Source organism: Patagioenas fasciata, chromosome 7 (assembly GCF_037038585.1).
Source record: "Patagioenas fasciata isolate bPatFas1 chromosome 7, bPatFas1.hap1, whole genome shotgun sequence".
In the NCBI taxonomy this organism is placed as follows: domain Eukaryota; kingdom Metazoa; phylum Chordata; class Aves; order Columbiformes; family Columbidae; genus Patagioenas; species Patagioenas fasciata.
This window is the reverse complement of record NC_092526.1, coordinates 38846103-38866115: the sequence shown is the minus strand read 5'-3', so window position 1 is coordinate 38866115 and position 20013 is coordinate 38846103. Positions and strand designations below refer to the sequence as shown.

Below are 20013 nucleotides of genomic sequence, written 5' to 3'. Positions count from 1 at the left end.
ATGCACCCAACAAGTTCTGATGTGATCCTTAATCCTGGAGGCTGAGAGTGTTTGTGTCTGTTCCTGGTCTTTGTGCAGTATTGCAGATCTTTTTTTCCAGGAAAGTGTGGCTAAGGTTGTTGACCCTTTTGTAATGAGAACCCAGTTGGGGTTGTCTAGTAACTTTTGAGGTCTGGTTGAGGGCATGGCAATAAAATATTTTGTAGCACTCTAAGTGTGCATAGTGGAGAGAAAGCAGGCTAGAAACTATACATTTGTTCCTAGAAAGTGAAAAATGCCATTTATTCAAATAACTGTGTTATTTGCTCCTTTCAACCAGCTTGTTTGAGGAGGAGATCATGTCGTACGTGCCGCCACATGCCTTACTTCATCCTAGTTATTGCCAGTCGCCGAGGGGCTCGCCGGTGTCTTCGCCGCAGAACTCCCCGGGTAAGTTGCTTGGGCACAGCAAAACCATTGCTCCTACTGGGGAAGGACCAGTTCCAGATCAGTAAACTCAGTATAGCTCGCTCCTTCTGCCCTCGCCAAAGTCAGAGAACAAAAACAATAGAAAAACCGTTTTGACTATGATTTTTTGTTGGCTTTCAAAATTGAAATTCGTGGCAGATTTAAGCCAAGAGCCTGCTGTTGGGAAGCTATAACCTGTTTTCCGTTGTGGTTCCCAACTTAGATGGGTAAAGTTAAATGAGCTGAAGCATCTTCCAAGTGGTCAGTGAGCTTATTGCTGCAGTACTTCCATTACAATGTTATCTGTAAGATACTGCAGCAGAGCTAGTTCACTTTACGTTAGGCTGCATGTCATGAATTTCCACCTTCCTGAAGATGCAAGTTCTGTTGCTCCAGGAACACCAAAAGATTTAGTTCTATTTTTGAGTAAAGTCAACTAATGTGATTGCATTTGACTGTCAAACTTGAGCCTTAGCCTTGGGCTCACGAGAAGTTTTGCCAGAAGAAGAGATTGGTGGATTACAACTACAGAGGCTGTGATTTTGTTCTGACTTGTAAAACACGCAAACTTGTTTTTCAGTGATGAGAAACGACTAAGTGACTGTTCATGCCAAGATCCTGCTGCCTAGAGAATTAAAAATATGAGCTCTAATAACTGTACATTAAAACACCATTGTTAATGGGGCTGTGGGGTAACAAGTCCCAATTTTATGTGAAGCCACCTTGTTGCCCCTGTAACGTTGAGTCCAAAAATAGCATTTTGTGGCTGTCTGGAAATACGCAGGAATGAAATTGAAATTTCTCATATTAACTAAGCTGCAGATCAGAACTAAACTATTTCCAGTATTACAAGTTGCATTTGACCTCTGAAGGGGAAGTAAAGCAATTGGAAGTTTATAGATGTTGCCATTCTTGGCTTTCTTGAGACGGTAATAGGTAAATAAAATAAAACCACTGCAGTAAATTGGAAGTAGCCTAAGGGAATTTCTACAAATTTGAGAACAAAAGTGTAGATAAATAGGGAATATTTGGGATGTAAGCAACTCCAGGTAGTTTCAGACAATAAGAAAATTTTATCAGGAAAAGTGCACTGATTACTATGGGCATTTCCCAGTCCACAATAATTAAAAGCTTTGCCTTTTCAAGGAACCAGATTAAAACCATTCATAAACATGTCCTGAGTGGTAACTTTTCCTGCTGCTGGACATAGGGCTTCTGTAGGAGGTATTCAAAGAAGCTGTATTAAAATCTTGATCTTACGGCATTCTGCAAAGCAGCAAAATATAACACTCACATATATTGATATTTTTGATACATGTATGCTTTGGATATCATTGTTTCCCTTTGAAAAGAAAGGAAGAATGAAATCTGCATGTATGTATCTTATTTCCAGCTGCAAACCTGACAGTCTTTGAAGAGTAAACACAGTTTTGGCTTTCGGAGTTATAATTTCTTCATTACCAGTGCATGCACCAAAGCATGCTGGGCAGGGCTTCACTCCAACAAAGTTGCTTCAAAATGCATTCAGTCTTTAACACGGGATATTCTCATCTGTTCCTCAAAGAAGTAGCACACACTAAAGGATGGACAGGGATGGGTTTAGTCCTGTTCTCCTTAAAATTGTACCCTCTGTTCCGTTTCATAGAAAATATAGAGACCATTGAATCTCCCTGTCAGTCTGCAAGTATGCATGTTTGTGTTGGTGTACAAATGACTCTTTTGATGAGAAATTGCAAATAGCTCATGGTTTCTGAGGAGGCTCTGTGGTTTTTTGTCAGCTAAACTGGCTGTGCTTCAGTGCACGAGGGTGCGCGTTAAGGATCCTTTGTTCACATCAGTCACAATCAGTTGTACTTTCTCTTTTGGGACAGATGAATAGTCATGAAGCTGCTCTTTATATCTGCTTTAGAATATAACCTCTTTGAAAATCAAATATGATTATCACATCACTGGCGTTTTTTAGCTCTTCCATTAACATCTTTTGTTCCCAAGGCGGAAGTAATCACTATAATTGCCCAGGAATTTCTTGGCGCATGCATCTGATTTGCAATGAGGACTTGTCATGTGCCGACAGAATCCTGCACTGCTGATTTCTGAACCATGAAGTCGTGTGTTACCAGATTTATATTCTGTGGTATCTCTCAGCAAAAACTTCCTTCGGGGGTTAAGATTAAAGTATGCTTTAGCTGCGTTTTTTTTTGGTGACTACATTTTTGTACCTACTTTGACCCAAAGCAAAATAAACAAAGCAGGGGAAAAGGCTGATAATTAGAAGGCTGTTTACAGTTTCAAATTCCTGTCAGTTTTCTAGGGAATTCAGCTGAGAAGCCCTTGGTGCTCTCAGTAAAAGAGGATACCCACCGTTCAGTAACTGGGGACCACGGTTTGTTTTTCCAGAGGGGTCCTGCATGTTTCCATTGGAGCTCTCTGGATTCCCTGATGCTTTGTATTCCTCCCGCACATCACTCTAAGCCTAGAACAAGCAGCAAGTGCCTTTCTGGTCAGACAGGTCTTTAAAAAACCTCTCATTCTCTCTCTGATTGTGCAGAGAGATCGACTCTGCAGCTTCTTCCAGCAGCCACTTCCGCAGGATGTTGCTCATCAGTTTTCCCCCAGCCCCGTGTGCTTTGTGGCCAAGCAAGCTGCCCGCAGCCTGAACGGATACATGTTCTCTTTCCTTCATAACCTCAAAATTTACCTTCTCATGCCTTCACCCATAGCAGCAATAAATAATTCTGTATTGGCCTGATTGTGTACAGGAAGCCAAAAGAAAACTTGTGTAAGGAACTGGTTGTCACTTAAAAGACAGAAATATGTATGTACATGCTTCTAAAGCACTCATTTGTATTTCCAGTGCGTCACGGGCCGGTTAGATGACCACCAGTTGCAAATAAGTAGTTGTCAACCTATGTATGGTTTAGGGCTTGAGAAATTGTATGTGTCCCCTGAGTTTTTGGGGGGAATGTCTACACAGCCATGCATGGGAGGAATTTCACATTGGGAAAACTAGGGAAGAGGAGATGAACGTTACAGGACTAGCATTAACTGCCTCTTTGGCACGCTGTCTTGCAACCAAATCAGTTGAATTAATTTATCTAGGGAGGCAGTGGACGTTCTAATGGTTGTAATATTCAGAATAGATCAGACTCAACACATCATTTGTATATACTAGACTTGTACATGCAGATGTGGGGGTATGCCATTGTTTTGGCATACAGATCTTTTAAGAAACTGACCTTCAAAAACAGTTTTTCAAAAATAAGATGACCATCACCAGCATGTATGTTCCTTCAGTCACACGTGAAAAGTTTCGCAAACTTAGATTTGGTAGACTTTTCATTTTTCCAATGTTTTTCTTGCTTGTACTTCCCCAAGGAAAAGCTTCTTCTAAGGGATAAGTCTTGATGTGTTCAACACGGACACAGCGGAGTACAGGCTGCTTATGCTTCAATTCTGAGTTCTTGTTTTTCCTGCTAATGTTAAAACCAGAACAGAGCAGAACATTTGTTGTATGAGCTATTGTAAAGGTTAGATGTAAAGTGTACTTGACAAACAAAAGTCTTTCCAGTTGATTGTGCTGGGGTTTTTTATTCCATCTTTTGCATTGAGCTGGATTTGCTCTTTTAAGACTTACTTTAGAAAGATGATACTATTGGAAATGAGCAACCAAAACGTCTTGGATGCAGAGCACATTTGAAGATGTGCAGCTTTTACTCTTTATAAAGGTGATTAAACCGAACACTTACTATGCCTTTTGCTGCTAAGGAGTCTGCTCAGTAGAGGATGGGACATTAATCAGTTCATGTCACCACGGCTCATTCTTTGCTTGTTCCTTCCCGCAGGTACCCAGCGTGCCAATGCCCGAGCTCCAGCTCCTTACAAAAGAGATTTTGAAGCCAAGCTGAGGAACTTTTACAGGAAGCTGGAGACTAAAGGATATGGACAAGGCCCAGGGAAATTGAAGTATGTTGAAGAATCTCATGAAGCTGGAGCTGTTTCTCAGGCAACTTGCCCTGCCTTGCATGTCTATAACCTTCTTCCTACTAGAAGGAATGCAGATCTTATGGTTAGCCTTGCACTTCAGGAAATATACAGCCTGCCATAAAATACTTAGTGCCAGCATGTGATTCATAGCAGGGGATACAGCGAGTTCTGAGCACTTCTTTTCTGTGTTTCCCCCGACGATATTTTCATACAAACAATAATATAGTACGAAAAAGCACTTTTGGAAGAGGCATACAGAACAGGAGGCATGAGAATTCTTCCATCGTAGCAATTGCTGTGATATAAACAGTTACGTTTTCTTATATCTTTTTCCACTGGAAAAACTAGATGTGTTTATCTTTTGTACATCATTGCCTGTATCAATATAACAGTCCTCTTTAGTAAAGAGGGCTCATAAAATTAGATGTTATTAAATTCTAAGGATTGCCTTAAAAATCTGTTTATATTTTTACTTCAGTGCTTGGAGTGAGGTCTTCCCTCCTAAATTTATTTGGTAATCCAGTGTTTACATACTGTTATGTTAAGGATCATCATAAGACACTTTCCTGATTTTGTAAATTACCATATCTTGTGCCAGCTATCAAACTCTGATAGTTTGATACTCTCATAGTAGTCCTGAGGCACTAGAACTTTTAAAATCATTTATTCTCTTAGAATAGGGAGGTAGGGTTTTTGAATATACAGCAGGCTAAGTTTCAGGACACTAATTAGACACAGGTTTTTTTGGCAGAGTATAAAATGGTTAGGTAAGGAGGATTCTTTCACCTGTTATTTTTAGATCTTTGTGACACTTCCTCACTTTCACAGTCTTTTTTTAGAAGATACGTTATGTTTTCACATGCAATGCTTCAGTCTAGTTTGGGGCGAACAATTGCCATTTTGTCCCATCACACTTACACTGGGGATAATGTAGGCATGTGTGACTCTGGAGTTACCATCAGTGCCTTTACCCACAGGTTTTATCTTTTTCCTTGTTAAGAGATGAGATTCTTGCTTAAAGTAAGACTGATTTAGAGGCCCAGCCTTACAAAAGGATTTAAAACTTAATGAAATTGCTCACATCGAGACCCTTCCCATTGAAGCCTTCAAATAAGGGAAGAACCAAGGCAGAAAAAATAGAACTACACTTCTTTGTATGAGAGACATTTTATTGCAATCTAAAGTAGGTCTTTGAAGGAGGTAGATGAACAGACAGAACCTGCCTGATTTGGATCAAATTATATGGCAGAAACTTGTATCTCAGTGAAGTCATCCTGTTACCTTGCAGTGTAAATAGATGTTTCCAACTGTGCCTCATGTTCACGACTTGCTGTTTCAAAATTATTTTGCCCTTCAGATTAATCATCAGGAGAGACCACTTGCTAGAAGATGCCTTTAACCAGATCATGGGCTACTCAAGAAAAGATCTGCAGAGAAATAAACTCTATGTCACGTTTGTTGGTGAAGAAGGGTGAGTAGAACAGGGAAGTAAATGTGATCTCAGGATTCAGTCTGTCTCGCAGCTGCTGTTTGACCCAGCCGTGTGGGCTGGAGTGAAAAGAGGAAGGCTTGTGCTCAGGAAATGCCCCGTACATAAGCCTAGAACATACAGCTGTTCAAGATGACATTGTAGGCATTGTGAAATGTACCGTATCCTGCCTTTGCAGAAGTAACGTGTGTGTCGATGTGCATTTTCACAATAGTTGGTGTGTGTTCCGAAATGTTGCTGGGAAAGCAAAGAAAAAACAAACTGCTTTCTCATGTTGTCAGAATTCTGTTCTGTCAGTGCTGCCATTATATCTCCTGTGCTGCGGGAGGTGCTCGCTGCTGCTCCAGGCCAGGGCCTGTCTCACAAATAAAAGCAACAAGGGTGCCGCTAGTGGTCAAATAAACACAAATACTCCTGATGTTACAAAGTCGCTTCAGGAAATGCTCTGTCTGTGTCTGATGAAAGTCTAACACGTTTTACACAGGTTGCGAGATGTGCACTGCAAAGCAAGATGTGGTTAGATTTTCTTGTAAGTGAAACTAGAACAATGTACTGTCTGCCTCTTCAGTCTCTTGATTTGTGCCCACTTTGTCACATCTTAAAGCCTGCTGCATTAGGCTCAAATATATATATATATGTATATATATATTTTTTTTTTTTACATTTCATGAATGTATTTGTGAATACATTCACAATTTTATTCCTTGGTATTTAGGAAACCAGCCCACCACACTTGGAATGCTGCAGTGTGCAATATTGCCATGCTGTCTGAGTCTTTAAAAGAGCTCAGTTGTAATAGAAACATCTCATACAAGATTAGATAAAATTAATCTGTCTTGAAAACCCCTAAATCCTGTTGTTTGTTTGAAGTTCACCCTGAAGTGCTTAATGTTAACAAGGACGGAGTGAAGTCTGACAGCTGAGAGCCAAGTGTGGACTTGTTCATCTAAATAGTATCACTGAGCTGTGTGAGGAGAAGCTCAGAACTGGACTGACGGGGCTGGTGCAGGATGAGATTGCACTTTATTGACAGAGCAGGGTGGGGATGCAGGAACCAGGCCTGTCTTCCACAGCCCGACCAGCCTTTCCTTTCACAGCTACAACCTCCACTCACATTTAAAAATGAAAGGGAAACGTTTAAAATCATGCGTGAGACAGAGGTTGACCCAGATAGACTCTCATCAGCTGTCAGGCTTCTGCATTTCATCACCCAGGACAGCAAGGTGAAGAGTGACCTGGAAATGGGGCTGATACATCCTGTTCCCATTATATCCAGCTTTACACAACAGTCTCTTCTTAATGGAAAAGAACGAGTTAGTTAAGAACAAAGTCAAATTAAAATGACGTCAGTTCTCGATTTACAAATCTGTGTTTTGAATGCATAAAGGACGTGTGCAAACAGTATTGTTTCATCAGAGATGGTGCAAGGATGTATCACATCAAACTGCTCATTTGGCTGGGTGTACAAAGACGGGCCAGGGTGGAGGAGAGGAGGATGAGGCGGTGGAGGAATACTCCAAGTTAATTGTTTCCTATTTGCTCCTCCTTTTCCTTTCTCAAGTTTTTAAGTGGGAGTTTGCTCTTGCATTTCTTTTCCTCTCGGTAAAGAGGTGTAGGTCTTAAAGTAATGGGTAGTGATATCCTTACAAATGAAAACATTTTGGTAACTATTGATTTCTTATTCTATAAATTAATAAGTGGGGCAACTCAGACATAGTTATTGCTGTTCATATGATTTTTCTCCTAAGTCTCATGATGTTTGTATCTTCCTTGAACCTTCCATTTCTACGGTCATGATGCTAGTTAATGTCGATACATTCACGCTTCATGTGGTGATAAATGAAGAAAAATGTGATACAAAGAATATGGTTCTTCAAAGTTATTTTCCCTGAGTTCAATTAACTATTAGTAGAAGCTGCTTTGTATTTCAGAGTGGTAAAGCTGAAGTATTAATGGTGCTTCCTAGGAGACATGAGTTGTGTTGCCAACAACAGATTGCCCTGCTCCCGAATACCCAGATGCCCCACAGTTGCAGCTGCTCTGTGGTTACATACCTCTCCTATGAAGTTTTCTCACCCTCGTGCCAAGCCTTTAATTGTGGGATAAATCTGACTGGCAGTGCAGGACTCTCATGATTGATTTATTTAACATGACTCACAGTAACTCTGCATAGAAAATGAACTGTAGGAAATGGCTGGTAGGAAAGCACAGTTTCTATTCTATCTTCTAATGAGTCTGATTATCCCAGAAATTTGCAAGAGTCTTCCAGATGACACTTTACTTAATCCTGGTATTTGTGCCAAGATTAAGATCCAACAGTTGTCTGTAATATCAAACCATTTTAAGGTTTTTTCTGCATTTCGAGGATGGACTGTGCCCTTCTCGCCAGGGTAAGGATCGGTTATAGTACTTCACTTCCAAAGCTCAACAGCAGCTAAGTGCTTCCAAATGACTGAGGGGAAAACATTCAGTGTTTCCTCAACTTGATATTGCTACCTAGCATTTACTGTCCTGACAACTCCATCCTCAAAAACAATTAGTATCTTCTGTAAAAGTTCATGAACCAAAACATGAGTAGCAGAAGTCCTGAGCTTCTCTATGCTACTTCTGTCTGTGTGCTTAGTACTAAAGCAACACCTTCTTAAAAGTCAGCTATGAAATCTTCAATCTATAGAAGATCTATCTTTGTATCTACTTTGTTAGAATTACAACAATCTCTCTTTCCCATGGAAAATCCCCAGTTTTCTGTTTTCCAGCTCCACCAGAGCATTAACTTCATACTGAACTCATTTCACTGGTGACCTGCAGCATAATGTCAAAATTCAGTCTTACTGCTTTGTCAGCAATGAGTTTGTTTATGATTCAGGAAAAGGGGGTTATTTAAATTCCTTATTCATTAGTCCAGGAATCTTGAAATAGCAAAATAAAAAAAAAAAAAAGGAAATGCACTCTCCAAAAAGCATTTAAATGCACTCAAGTTTGGAAGACAGACAAGAAAATTTAGACCAAGAAAGATAAATCACTGAAGCAATCTCCGATTATATTGCTAAGGAAAACAGAAATATTATCCTTCAAATTATCCTGTTGTTGCAAATCTGCAAAGACAAAATAGGATCATTGTTCATTTTCATTCTTAATTTGTCAGATGCAGATATGTCTAATGTTTCCTCCCTGACCCCCAATTATTTGGTGATATTCCTGTGGCAAAGAGGCCGTTACAGCTGGAGCTGAAATGTTTGCTGAGCGCAGCCTGCACAGAGCACTTGATTCCTGCCCTCCGAGCCATTCCATTTCTAAGTAGCCCCGCGAGGACTTCACATACCTTGGCATGAAGCAATCTGCAGGATAAGGGTTCTGGTTAAAATCTTGCGAAATTTTAATTAAAATACAGCGTAAGGAATGTAGATTCCAAAAAAGCTTTTCTTTGCACAAAATTAACACTTTATAGTAATGTCAGGTTTCTCTTTAAAGGTTGGACTACAGTGGACCTTCAAGAGAGTTTTTTTTCCTGGTGTCCAGAGAGCTCTTCAATCCATATTACGGTTTGTTTGAATATTCAGCCAACGATACCTATACAGTACAAATAAGTCCCATGTCTGCATTTGTAGACAATCACCATGAGTGGTAAGAATTATTTTTAGTTTTCTCTCTTCAAATACGTTTTCTGCTGTTCCCACATGTAGAAAATTGCTCATATCTGCTCAGACATATATAACACAGAATCTGATCTTTTTAACCAGCAGCAAAATAATCGCATCTCTTTAGACTTTCCTGGTTTTGTTTTCTCTTGTGGTTTTAAATGATGTTACTTCTCACAAGCTCAGCAAAACTATGATTTGGAACATGGACCACAGGATTGTCTCATAACACAGCTCTGTGTTTCTTGTACATTAGCAGTCATTTCATAAAAGCAATTTAAAAAAAGAAAAAAATGAAAGATTGGCTTTTTGTCAATAAGGAGATTTCAAACAGGTGTTACTGTATGTAGTTTGAGTCTTACTAAAGAGCACAGAGTCCTCCTCAGTGGGAGAAAACCAACGTATCTATTGGAAGGAACTCTATGGAGTTACCTGAATTGGGGACAGAGGGAAGACTCCTGGTGACATAGCTCTTAAGCAACTTCTGTACATACATACTTCTAAAGTAGTGATCAAGGAGTTTTTACATAATCTCATTTTCACACTTAGAAGTCAGTTTAAACTACCTGCAGTTGATTTAAGCCATCGCCCTAAGTCTGTAAAGCAGTGCCATGAATATTAACAGAGGATTCTGTTGTGTAGGGAGTTAAAATGCAGTGACCATGGGATGACAACTGCTCCTCTGTGTGCGACAGATACTTAGAGTCTTTATTTATTGCAAGCCAGTTATGAAGAATGTGTATCAGAAAAGAATCTCATTACTAGTTTTAAAAATGAATAGACAATTCAATGGTTGGCTACGTCCAGTTCAGTTAGTTGAAGCAACCTGCCTGTTGACCTCCAGTGCTGCAACAATAAATGGAATATGCTGCATTGGAAAAGCAGAACAGTCTGGCAAAAGGGAAGGAAAAAAAAAACCTTCATGTGTCACGAGGCTTCTGCCAACATTTTATATCCATTCCTGGCTCATGCTGTGCTGGACCAGAGACCTTAGGGGTGCGAGAGGCACGACCCCTCTCTTATTCTGCTGGGAATATTTGCAAAGGTCCTACTATTTTGAAGTTGTTGCCATCTGATCTCAAATTTGGCTGACTCCCTCCCTCCTCTCAACCCTCCTTGCACACCCAACAAAGCGTGTGTAAAGAAAATAAACAGCGCTGTCATTTTGGAAGATACACTTTTATAAAGAGGCTGGTCTGGCAGAGGTTGATGGGGTTAATATGGATTTGGCATTTTTGAGAAGTTGCAACTTAGGTATCTGAGGGATTTTCCACACCCCGCAGACTCGCGTTTTTTCTGTGCCTTACTGAGAATGTAAAAGAAACACGAGAAAAAAAAAATACCACAATTCAGACATAGCTATCTGATTTAAAAATGCTGTTTGGAAATATATGTAAGTTTTGATGACAGAGCAGTGTCCAAACCACCAAGTTTCAGTATAACTATTGTAACTCCTTCTCTTCCAGGTTCAGGTTTAGTGGTCGAATTCTTGGTCTTGCTCTGATACATCAGTATTTGCTGGATGCCTTTTTTACACGACCCTTTTATAAAGCTCTCCTCCGAATGTGAGTAGAACTGTTTTGTCTCCTTTTTTGTTTGGTTCCTTCCCAATGGACAATGACATTTTGTGTATGCATAAACTATGAAATTTTACTGTCAAAGAAGACAGGCTATTACTTATAATTTAATAATTTTATTTTGGTCCAGGACTTTTTTGACAAGTTCACTTGTTTCAACTTATGATTTTTAGCCAGCCATGTAGTACTCAGAATGTTGTTTCTGGTTGGTATGAAAACCTCATGTTTTGTTTTACCCGTGTTATCAACTTTCTTCTACAAAATCTCACATTTGAAGTTTTACAATGCAATGCTGTGGGTTTATTCCAGATTATTAATAGAGTTCTTATTCATTTGTCTTGTAATGACTCAGAGGATAGGATATGAATCACTTTGTAGCTCAGACCGCAGACCCGTTCTCAGAGGTAGGCTGATTGTATTGTTGGCCATCTCCATGCTGAGGAGCTTTACTTTGCTAACACTTCAGACTCTGTTTTCAGAACTACTGCTCCTGTTCTGGCTGAAACAATGGGAGCTGCACTTGCTCAGCATGGCTGGAATTTAATTAACTTAAGGTGCTTTGCTTTTTAGCATCCTTTTAAAAGCTGCTTTTGAGAAGTCTGGAAGGATATTTTTTTGTATAAGACATCATACATTCTAGTAGTGCGGAGTAACGCATCTGTTCCTATTGCACATGTATTTTACAAGTACCTAAATGCTAACAGTAGCATTTCAATAAGAATGAGGACTTAATACTAATATTGTGTGACTCCCAAATTAAGTTGTTTCACTTGGCGGTTCCCTTATCAGTACAATTAAAACTGAGGGGTGGCCACTTTTGTACACAGCCTAATAGAAGCAGCTGAAAAGCACCTTAATTAATAGCCCCAGTGTCCCGTTTCACAGAACAGGATTTCAGGAGATATGAAGTAGTGTCTTCTTTATTCTATTGAGTTTTCTCTTGGCCTGTGTTCTCAGTCTGTTTTTCAGGCCTGTCCTATCTCAGTGTAGTTACTGAGCACACGCTGCTGCCGTCATCTGAATTTCTGTGTTTTCTTCTTGTTTCCACCAGACTCTGTGACCTGAGTGACCTGGAATATCTTGATGAGGAATTCCACCAGAGCCTGCAGTGGATGAAAGACAATGATATCCATGATATCCTCGATCTCACATTTACTGTAAATGAAGAAGTTTTTGGGCAGGTGTGCAAGATTCTTAATTTAATTTCCTTTGGGTATTCTACCGCTAGATAAACTTGTATGTGGACAGAAGAATGATTGTCATTCTGTGCCGATTTGACCTTGTTTTTATAAAATTCTTGCTGATGAAAACAATGTTGAAATCTAAGGAGGCATTGTTATTTGTAACTCATCAAACATGTATTTCTGGTTAAGGAGATTTTCTGGAGACTATCTGAAATACCCAAATTTTGGATTGCTCTGCTGGAGGCAGTTCACCTGAATTTAATTGTGTCAGCATACAAAGGTATTACAATGCCTTTGTTGTGATGTTATTTAGATTACTTCACTGCTTTAATTACTGCATATATTATTTCTTCTTCTCTGCTTAATTCTTCAGACTAAATGGGATTTTAAATATTATTTTATTAAAAAAAAAATTTCTTTTATGGTCTTGTATTTCACATACTACAGTCGGTCTTGGCTACTGCTTTGGAGGAATTACTTCAACTTAAAAGTTTATATTACTATAATTCTTTCTTTTGTCTTTATAATACCGTGTTGTCATTTGGTCATATTTTTTTTTCCAAAGATCACAGAACGGGAATTAAAGCCGGGAGGTGCCAACATCCCTGTCACCGAAAAGAACAAGAAAGAATATATAGAAAGAATGGTGAAATGGAGAATTGAGAGAGGAGTTGTACAACAAACAGAAAGTCTAGTTCGTGGTTTCTATGAGGTAAAAAACTCCAGAAAAAAAATGTACTTTTTCCTTTATCCTTCCAAAATATTTTTCTCCTGATACAGATTTCCCATATAGCATCCCAGAAAGCAGATACATATGTAATGAGAAGTGCCCTTACAGGTATCCGGGAGGCTGGGTGGAAATAAAATCATCGTTCGTCATTGCATTAAACACTATGGTTATATCTCTTCTTTCATCTGGACAAACAATTGATGACTGTTGGTATGATTAGCAGGAATGGTTGTTAAAGTGACCCATTTGTTTCTTGCTGGGCCTTTGAGGTTTTTTGTGTGCATGTCATACTCAGTGTAACGTGATAGATTGAGTGTATTTCAAGGTATTTCTCTCTGTTTTTTTAACATGGACAGTTAAATTGAATGTATTGAATTTAATTTGTCCTGAAATAATTCGAAATTATTTGCCACTGTGATCCTGGAATGAAACTGAATGGAACTGCAGCGTAAGAAAAAGAAGTCCTTTAAAAAGAAAAAAAAGAAAGATTCTTTCCACTCATGAGTGAAATGTTACCTGGTAAACATCTCAGTAGCAGGCAAGCTATGGGGAGATAAAAATCACTAAAGGAAGAACTGTTGCTAAGCATTCGATTTCCTTTCACAGGTGGTTGATGCGAGGCTGGTGTCTGTGTTTGATGCCAGAGAACTGGAACTGGTTATAGCTGGAACAGCAGAAATCGACTTGAGCGACTGGAGAAATAACACGGAGTATAGAGGAGGTGACCTGAATTCTGAATTGTTCCCTGGCAGTGGTGGCGGGCCTGGAATTACCCAGTTTCTAAGACACTAAAGAACCATCATATAAGATACATCTTTGGTATCTTCTGAATTTCTGTGGTTAAGTTTGCATTAGGAGAAGGTAATTTGTCTGTTTTAATTCTGAGTAGGATCTACCTCCTTTCCACTCTCAAAGACGACAGGGAATTAGAGGTAATCCCAGTGACTGCGGGACAGCAGTTGAGATAATTTGAGAACAATGGAAGACTTAGGAACTACTTTGAAGAGAGGTGGTTGCAGCATCATTTGTAGATATATAAAAAGTATAGCATTGGAATATTTCAAGAATTGGCATTCCTAATGAACGAAATGCTCGCAAAAGAGTTTTCACTCCTTTTTGTCATAGTAAATTAATTCTCTGCCCTTAAGGTTTTTAAACATTTCAGGAGACTTCTCTCACCTCCTGTCTTTTGCTGCAATTGGATAAGAAACGTGGTGTTATTGTTGCTAGGGCCAAACTAGGAAACATTTACTTACTATTCTCTCAACCACTTTTGTAGCACCTGAAGGTATAAAGACTCTTCTTGTTTTAACAGGTTATCATGACAATCACATTGTAATTCGGTGGTTCTGGGCTGCTGTGGAGAGATTCAACAATGAACAACGACTGAGACTTTTACAGGTAAGAAATTGGCTGATCCGTGTCAAAATAGTCTGCATCATTAAAATTACATGCTTAACTAGTCCCATCCAGGTTTACGACATCCAAAAATGATGCTGATGCTGGCTAGTGGGAATAGGCTGACAATAAGCAGAGACTAACTGTGCTAATTGTAAGTGACTGAAATAAACAGCAAGTAATAAGTCAGTAGCAAAAAAACATCAAGCGAGAAAAGCATGTATAACATAAGCACGTTTATTTAAGAACATATCCAACATCAAACAGCAAATTTCAGCAATGCAAAAAACATAATTCCTTTTGTGCCAACCTAGTACTTAAAAAAGCTCTGGAGAGCCAGAGATATCTGCTTATATGTTCCTATCACATCTGTTAGTCAAAAGTTTTTATCATATCCAGATCATTAAAAATTAAGTAGCCTCTGATCTGTCAAAATCCATGTTTGATCTATCTGTTCAGAACAGGTTCTAATTAAATCTGCTCGGTTGACAGCATTCTACGTAATCTTCAGAATTTAGTCCTTTTCTTACAGTATTTAATAGTTGTTTATGAAGATAGAATCATAGAATCATTTCAGTTGGATGAGACCCTCAGGATCATCGAGTCCAACCGTAACCTAACCAACTCTAGCACTAAACCATGTCCCTAAGAACCTCATCTAAATGCCTTTTAAACCCCTCCAGCGATGGTGACTCCACCACTTTGATATTGAAATCCACATTGCCAAATAGGCTTAACACAAAGCCATTATCACACATGATTATTTTTCTCTTGGCTCCTCTTAATACAGAATAAAAACAGTAGGGAAAACCTCACTTAGGTAGGTAACTTCCTATTAGTAGTGATTTATTCTACAGTGTTTATGTAGAGTAATTACCTTTCTAAAGAGAAACGTTTGAAGGAAATCTGATAAGTTGTCTCTTCTGGAGCCCTGTCAGGGAATAATGGTCTATTTTCCCTTCTCCACCATCTAAAGTAGCATTTCTTACTAGTGCCTCACAAATTTCAAATGCTTTTACATAAACACTTGGACACATTTCTGTCCTGCACCATCTGCACATCCCATCTCGTGATGCTTTGTGTGCAGTTTGTTACAGGCACGTCCAGCATCCCGTACGAAGGATTCGCCTCTCTGCGCGGGAGCAACGGCCCCAGGAGATTCTGCGTGGAGAAGTGGGGGAAGATCACTGCTCTTCCCAGGTACATCTGCGCGGGTGTTAAAGCTAGAGATGCTTTAGATAACCAGTCACCAGGATGATAGATAAGCTGTTTGAAAAACACAAAAGTTTTAGCTGAATATGAAAATACGCTCTGCCTTACATGAAAATTTACTTCCTCGTTGTTCCAGTGTCTGATGCATCCATTTTTCTTTGAACGAATAATTTTTTCTCAGGAGGTGGACAAGGCAGTGTGACTGACATCCACACCGTAACGCTTTTTTCATGGAAAATTGTATTAGAATGATAACTACTTCTGAATTTGATTCCATTATATTTTGGTTAAATGTGCAATATCTACTCTGTGAACATGCAGTTCATCACTTGGGAGCAAAGACTAATATGAATTCAAATTAAATAGCACTTGTGACTGAGTGACAGCTAGTATCACACTTTTTTGATTAGACACATACAGTATAATTTAGTAATGTAATTTTTACGCTTCATCAGATGTCAATAGTGTGAACAAATATGGAAGATGCAAGTTATGAACTGCAGAAGGGATGTGTTTTGAGAAGAGGACCATTTGACTTAAGAGGCAGCACAGGGACAAAAGTAGGTGAAGATTTCAAAGAGCACAAGCAGGCTCAACTGAAATACGTGAAAAGGGTAAAGGAAGAGCAGGAATTGAGTTGTACAAGGCAGGTTCCAGCCTTTTCTGTATAGCGATCTGGCCGATACGTTTCTAGATTTCCTTTCATCCGGTTCTATAATTCTGTGGCCTCTAGAGCGGGTTAACAGTGGTTAGAAATACTGATTAATGTGCCGAGTGTGGGTGAGCTGCCACCACTTACTCAGATCTCAGCTTTAGTGTGCTGCTTGTAGTCCATGCTAGGAGTTTTGGTCTGGGCTCATCCCTTGAGGGCATTCAAGCCTAATCCTTGCCCATTCCTCTTAAACAAGATTCCTCGGGAATAACTTGTATTCAGAGTCTCTTTTTAGACACAAAGCATCTGTCAGACACACAGAGAGCTCGTCTGACCAACAACCCTTAGCTTTCGTCTCTTGGGTTGGGATCCGCCTGGACGCTGCCATTTGAACCGCACTGAGAAAGTCAGAGGCGCACAAGCGGCTCTGAAATCCATAGGCATAGCAGGTGGCCTCTAACAAAGCCATCTTGCCAGTTTACAGTACAAATGAGAGCCAGGTGACTGAGGATTAAAGATAAGTAAATTCTGGAAATTGCTATTTCAAATCAAATTCTTGAGTATCTTTTGGGGGCCTAGTCATGCCTTGTAGCCTGGTAAGTCTGCGTTACAGTTTGATTATGATTGACCTGTGGACTAGCTTTGATTCTGTTTAAAAAGAAAAAAGCTTTGATTTTAAAAAATAATTTCTGACTTCAAAATGTAAGATTTCTTTGTGAGTTTAAGTAAGAAAAGAGATTGTGTGAGTTTTTCCATATATTGTCTAATAGTGGAATTCCTGGTGCTGACAAGCACTGCTTGCAGTGTGGAAAAGGTCAGGACATGCCTGAACAGGATGCTCAGAATTTCCTCTGAAAAGGTTATATAGAGCCCTGGTTGTAATAAACTGCAGAATAAAACTGCTTCCTGTAGAGCAACGTGGAGAAACATGTCGAGAATCTCTGCTACCAACCAGCAAATACAGGGGAAATGCCAACTCTTCACATTTAGGAGAATGTATCATACCCTTGAAGTTCATTTATGATTCCCTTGGGTAGGAAACATTTGATTTTCATCTCTGAGGATAGTTTTTAGCATGCAAATGTGAGAATTAAAATAAACTAACACCACACTTCTTAAAATAAACAGCTGCATATGGCAAATATCTACAGCTGTCCTGAGCTGGCAATTCCTGCCATTCACACATGGAACCTCTCATAAAAATTAAATGATCTTCCATGGTTTATACTTAGAATGGTCTAAGCCCTAAGCAGAAAGGAGTATTTGTGTGTTTATGTATCTGGTTCCTTCCTGTAGTTCTGTGTATCTTCAGCGTGTGTCTCACCAGCTTCAAAGACTCGCTGTGTAAACAGCAGGTAGCACTGGCTTGAAGGGAAGACATGGTTACAACCACCCTGAGACGTAGACTTTCCACGGGTGTCCAAACAAGGCCGGCCTGGGTAAGCACGTGCTGGGTCTGCCCAGAACGCTGCCCTGGGACTCGGCGACTCTTCCTGATTCTCAGATAAGGAAAGCATTTGTGAGAAGGCACCGTGACTCCCTCGTAGCAGTGTCACGCTTTGCAAATCGCCCTGGTGATCTCAGCGGGAGCGCTGGTGAAATTCGCTAATACTTGGTGTGAGGGTCGCAAAAGCTCGGACCCAACAAGCCAGTGGACTTCATGTTTCTTCCTCTGCCTCTAATAAAACTACTGTGCTGCTGAAAAGACGTAAGAATATCCGTCCCCATCTCTTTGAGACACAGGAGGCAAGAATTGTAGTTACTTAGGTATGAGATTGTGGTCTAAGGAGCTGTGAATATAAACACAAAGTATTCCCTAGATGTTTACCTAGTTCCTGCTGTTCTGGCTACTGTGTAATCAGTGCTGCTGAATCAAAATTGCCAGATTAGTGGGAGGCGCACATCAGGTTGCCTGGCTTGTATCACTGGCTTTTACACGAGTAAGGCACTAACATGTAAAAGGCCCTGAAAAGATTGATTAGTACAGGTTTAGCTTAACTGTTGCCATCCCTGATGCCCCTTCTACCATCCAGAAGTAAAAAAACCTTTCTTTTTGAAGACTTACAAAGCTCTTTGCTAGGGTGAGAAGAGCATGTGTTGCCTCAGAAGACAAAGATCTTAAGTTTTTGTCTTTTTTTAATGGCTGGTTTTCTAAATCAGTGGTTGCATTTTTGAAACTGCCCTCAAAATTAAGATCAAATTCAGTTCTCTCAATAAATGTAAACAACATGCCGGCTTACTATTAAACCAGTTTGGAATGAATCCCTTGCTAATTATATCCTGTGTCTTTTATAATTTGTGGTTTTACAGCCCACACAGCGTGATCCATGGTTCTAATGAGCGGCTGTCAGCCCCATGCAGCAGGAGCTTGTGGTTAGACTGTTAATTGCCTAAGATTCTTCCACATTCTGCACTGAACTCAAGGGATCACCGAGTTCCAGTTGCTGCTGGGTCTAAATCAGTCTCTTTCTTCAGAAGGGAATATTTTTTTTTCCTTTTTATTTTTTTAAATATTCTGCAGGAAATGCAATAATTTAATCCCCAGCACAGATGTTACTTTGAAAGGTTTTTGGAAAGGCAAATGAGGAGTACAAAGCAAGCTTAGAGGGATGCCTGCCTGGGTGGAGAAATTTTTGCCAGGCTCCTGGAACACGGGGTGGGGAAAATGCCTTCTCTGCTATACAGATAGACTATATATACGATCTGTATAGATGCTATGTATTGTCTGTACTGGCCCTGTACTTCTGAGTATCCTGTATTTGGGGAGGGTGCAAAATTCAATGCTTTTTTAAGCGACTGCACATTTGATGTTTGGACTGCGTTTATAATAATAGCGTGACCTTCTGTACAGTGTATACATTTCTTCAGCCTCACCTTTATGACACTACAGGGCTGTATCTGAGTGTTGCGCCTTCAATGAGGGCTTGTAATGGACTCTGATGTTTTTAACAAATGAGATTAACCCACCTCACGCTCCATCCCCATAACTGGGAGCTGAGAACCACTTAAAACAATAATTAATGAGCTTGTTCCCATGGAAGGCAGCACTTTCTGGCTCAGAGAAATCTCCATACAGGTCTTTTGTAGACACTCACCTTTCTGGGACTGGTTTGGTTAAATGAGGAGTTGTATTTGCTGCAAAGAACAACCTTGTTCAGTCCTTCCATTGACATTATGTTACCTGTTTACACTTACTATGGATCATAGTGACGAAGGGCAGGTCACTGCAGGAAAAGTTTGGTTTTCAGCTGGATTGTATTTAAATAACACCATGATGCATTTTATTGCAAAACAATGAAGTATTTGTAAACAGAGACCTGCCAAAATACAAAAAGGTTTTAGTCCTCCAAAACCAGTCTAAATGAGGCTTTGGTACAAAGGTTCAGAGTGGCAAAGATGCCACCTTTGGCTTCTCCTCGCATCATTTCTTCCTCCAGAACCCATCCCATTAGTAGTTCTGCTCTCTGTTTCACTAGAGAAGGCCCATCCACTGTAGTGTTTTAGGAAGTGTTATCCTTAGCCTGCCCTGAGGTCAGGCAGTGATATCCGTTATTCTACTACAAGGAGAAACCATTATCATCTCCCTTTTCACTCCCTGGAAGGGGTCTTGAGAGTCACTTCCCAGCATGTCAGAACAAAACTGAGGTAGGTGGACTTTGGGAACTGAGAAATAAGGCCTGTGGTTGGCCTCTTAAGAAAGCA

General features: G+C 39.8%; 1 protein-coding gene across 3 annotated transcripts in view; it reads left to right on the top strand.

Annotated features, from left to right (window-relative positions):
• HECW2 (HECT, C2 and WW domain containing E3 ubiquitin protein ligase 2) overlaps positions 1-20013 on the top strand; it is a 126350-nt gene that overhangs the window by 103055 nt on the left and 3282 nt on the right. For all 3 annotated transcript variants that reach the window (XM_065840657.2, XM_065840656.2, XM_071811481.1), the window contains 10 exons: positions 320-429; positions 4290-4410; positions 5789-5902; positions 9392-9544; positions 11025-11123; positions 12187-12316; positions 12885-13031; positions 13656-13770; positions 14365-14450; positions 15535-15647. In XM_065840657.2, coding sequence (XP_065696729.1) covers positions 320-429; positions 4290-4410; positions 5789-5902; positions 9392-9544; positions 11025-11123; positions 12187-12316; positions 12885-13031; positions 13656-13770; positions 14365-14450; positions 15535-15647 — 1188 coding nt within the window. The remainder of the gene's footprint in view (positions 1-319; positions 430-4289; positions 4411-5788; positions 5903-9391; positions 9545-11024; positions 11124-12186; positions 12317-12884; positions 13032-13655; positions 13771-14364; positions 14451-15534; positions 15648-20013) is intronic.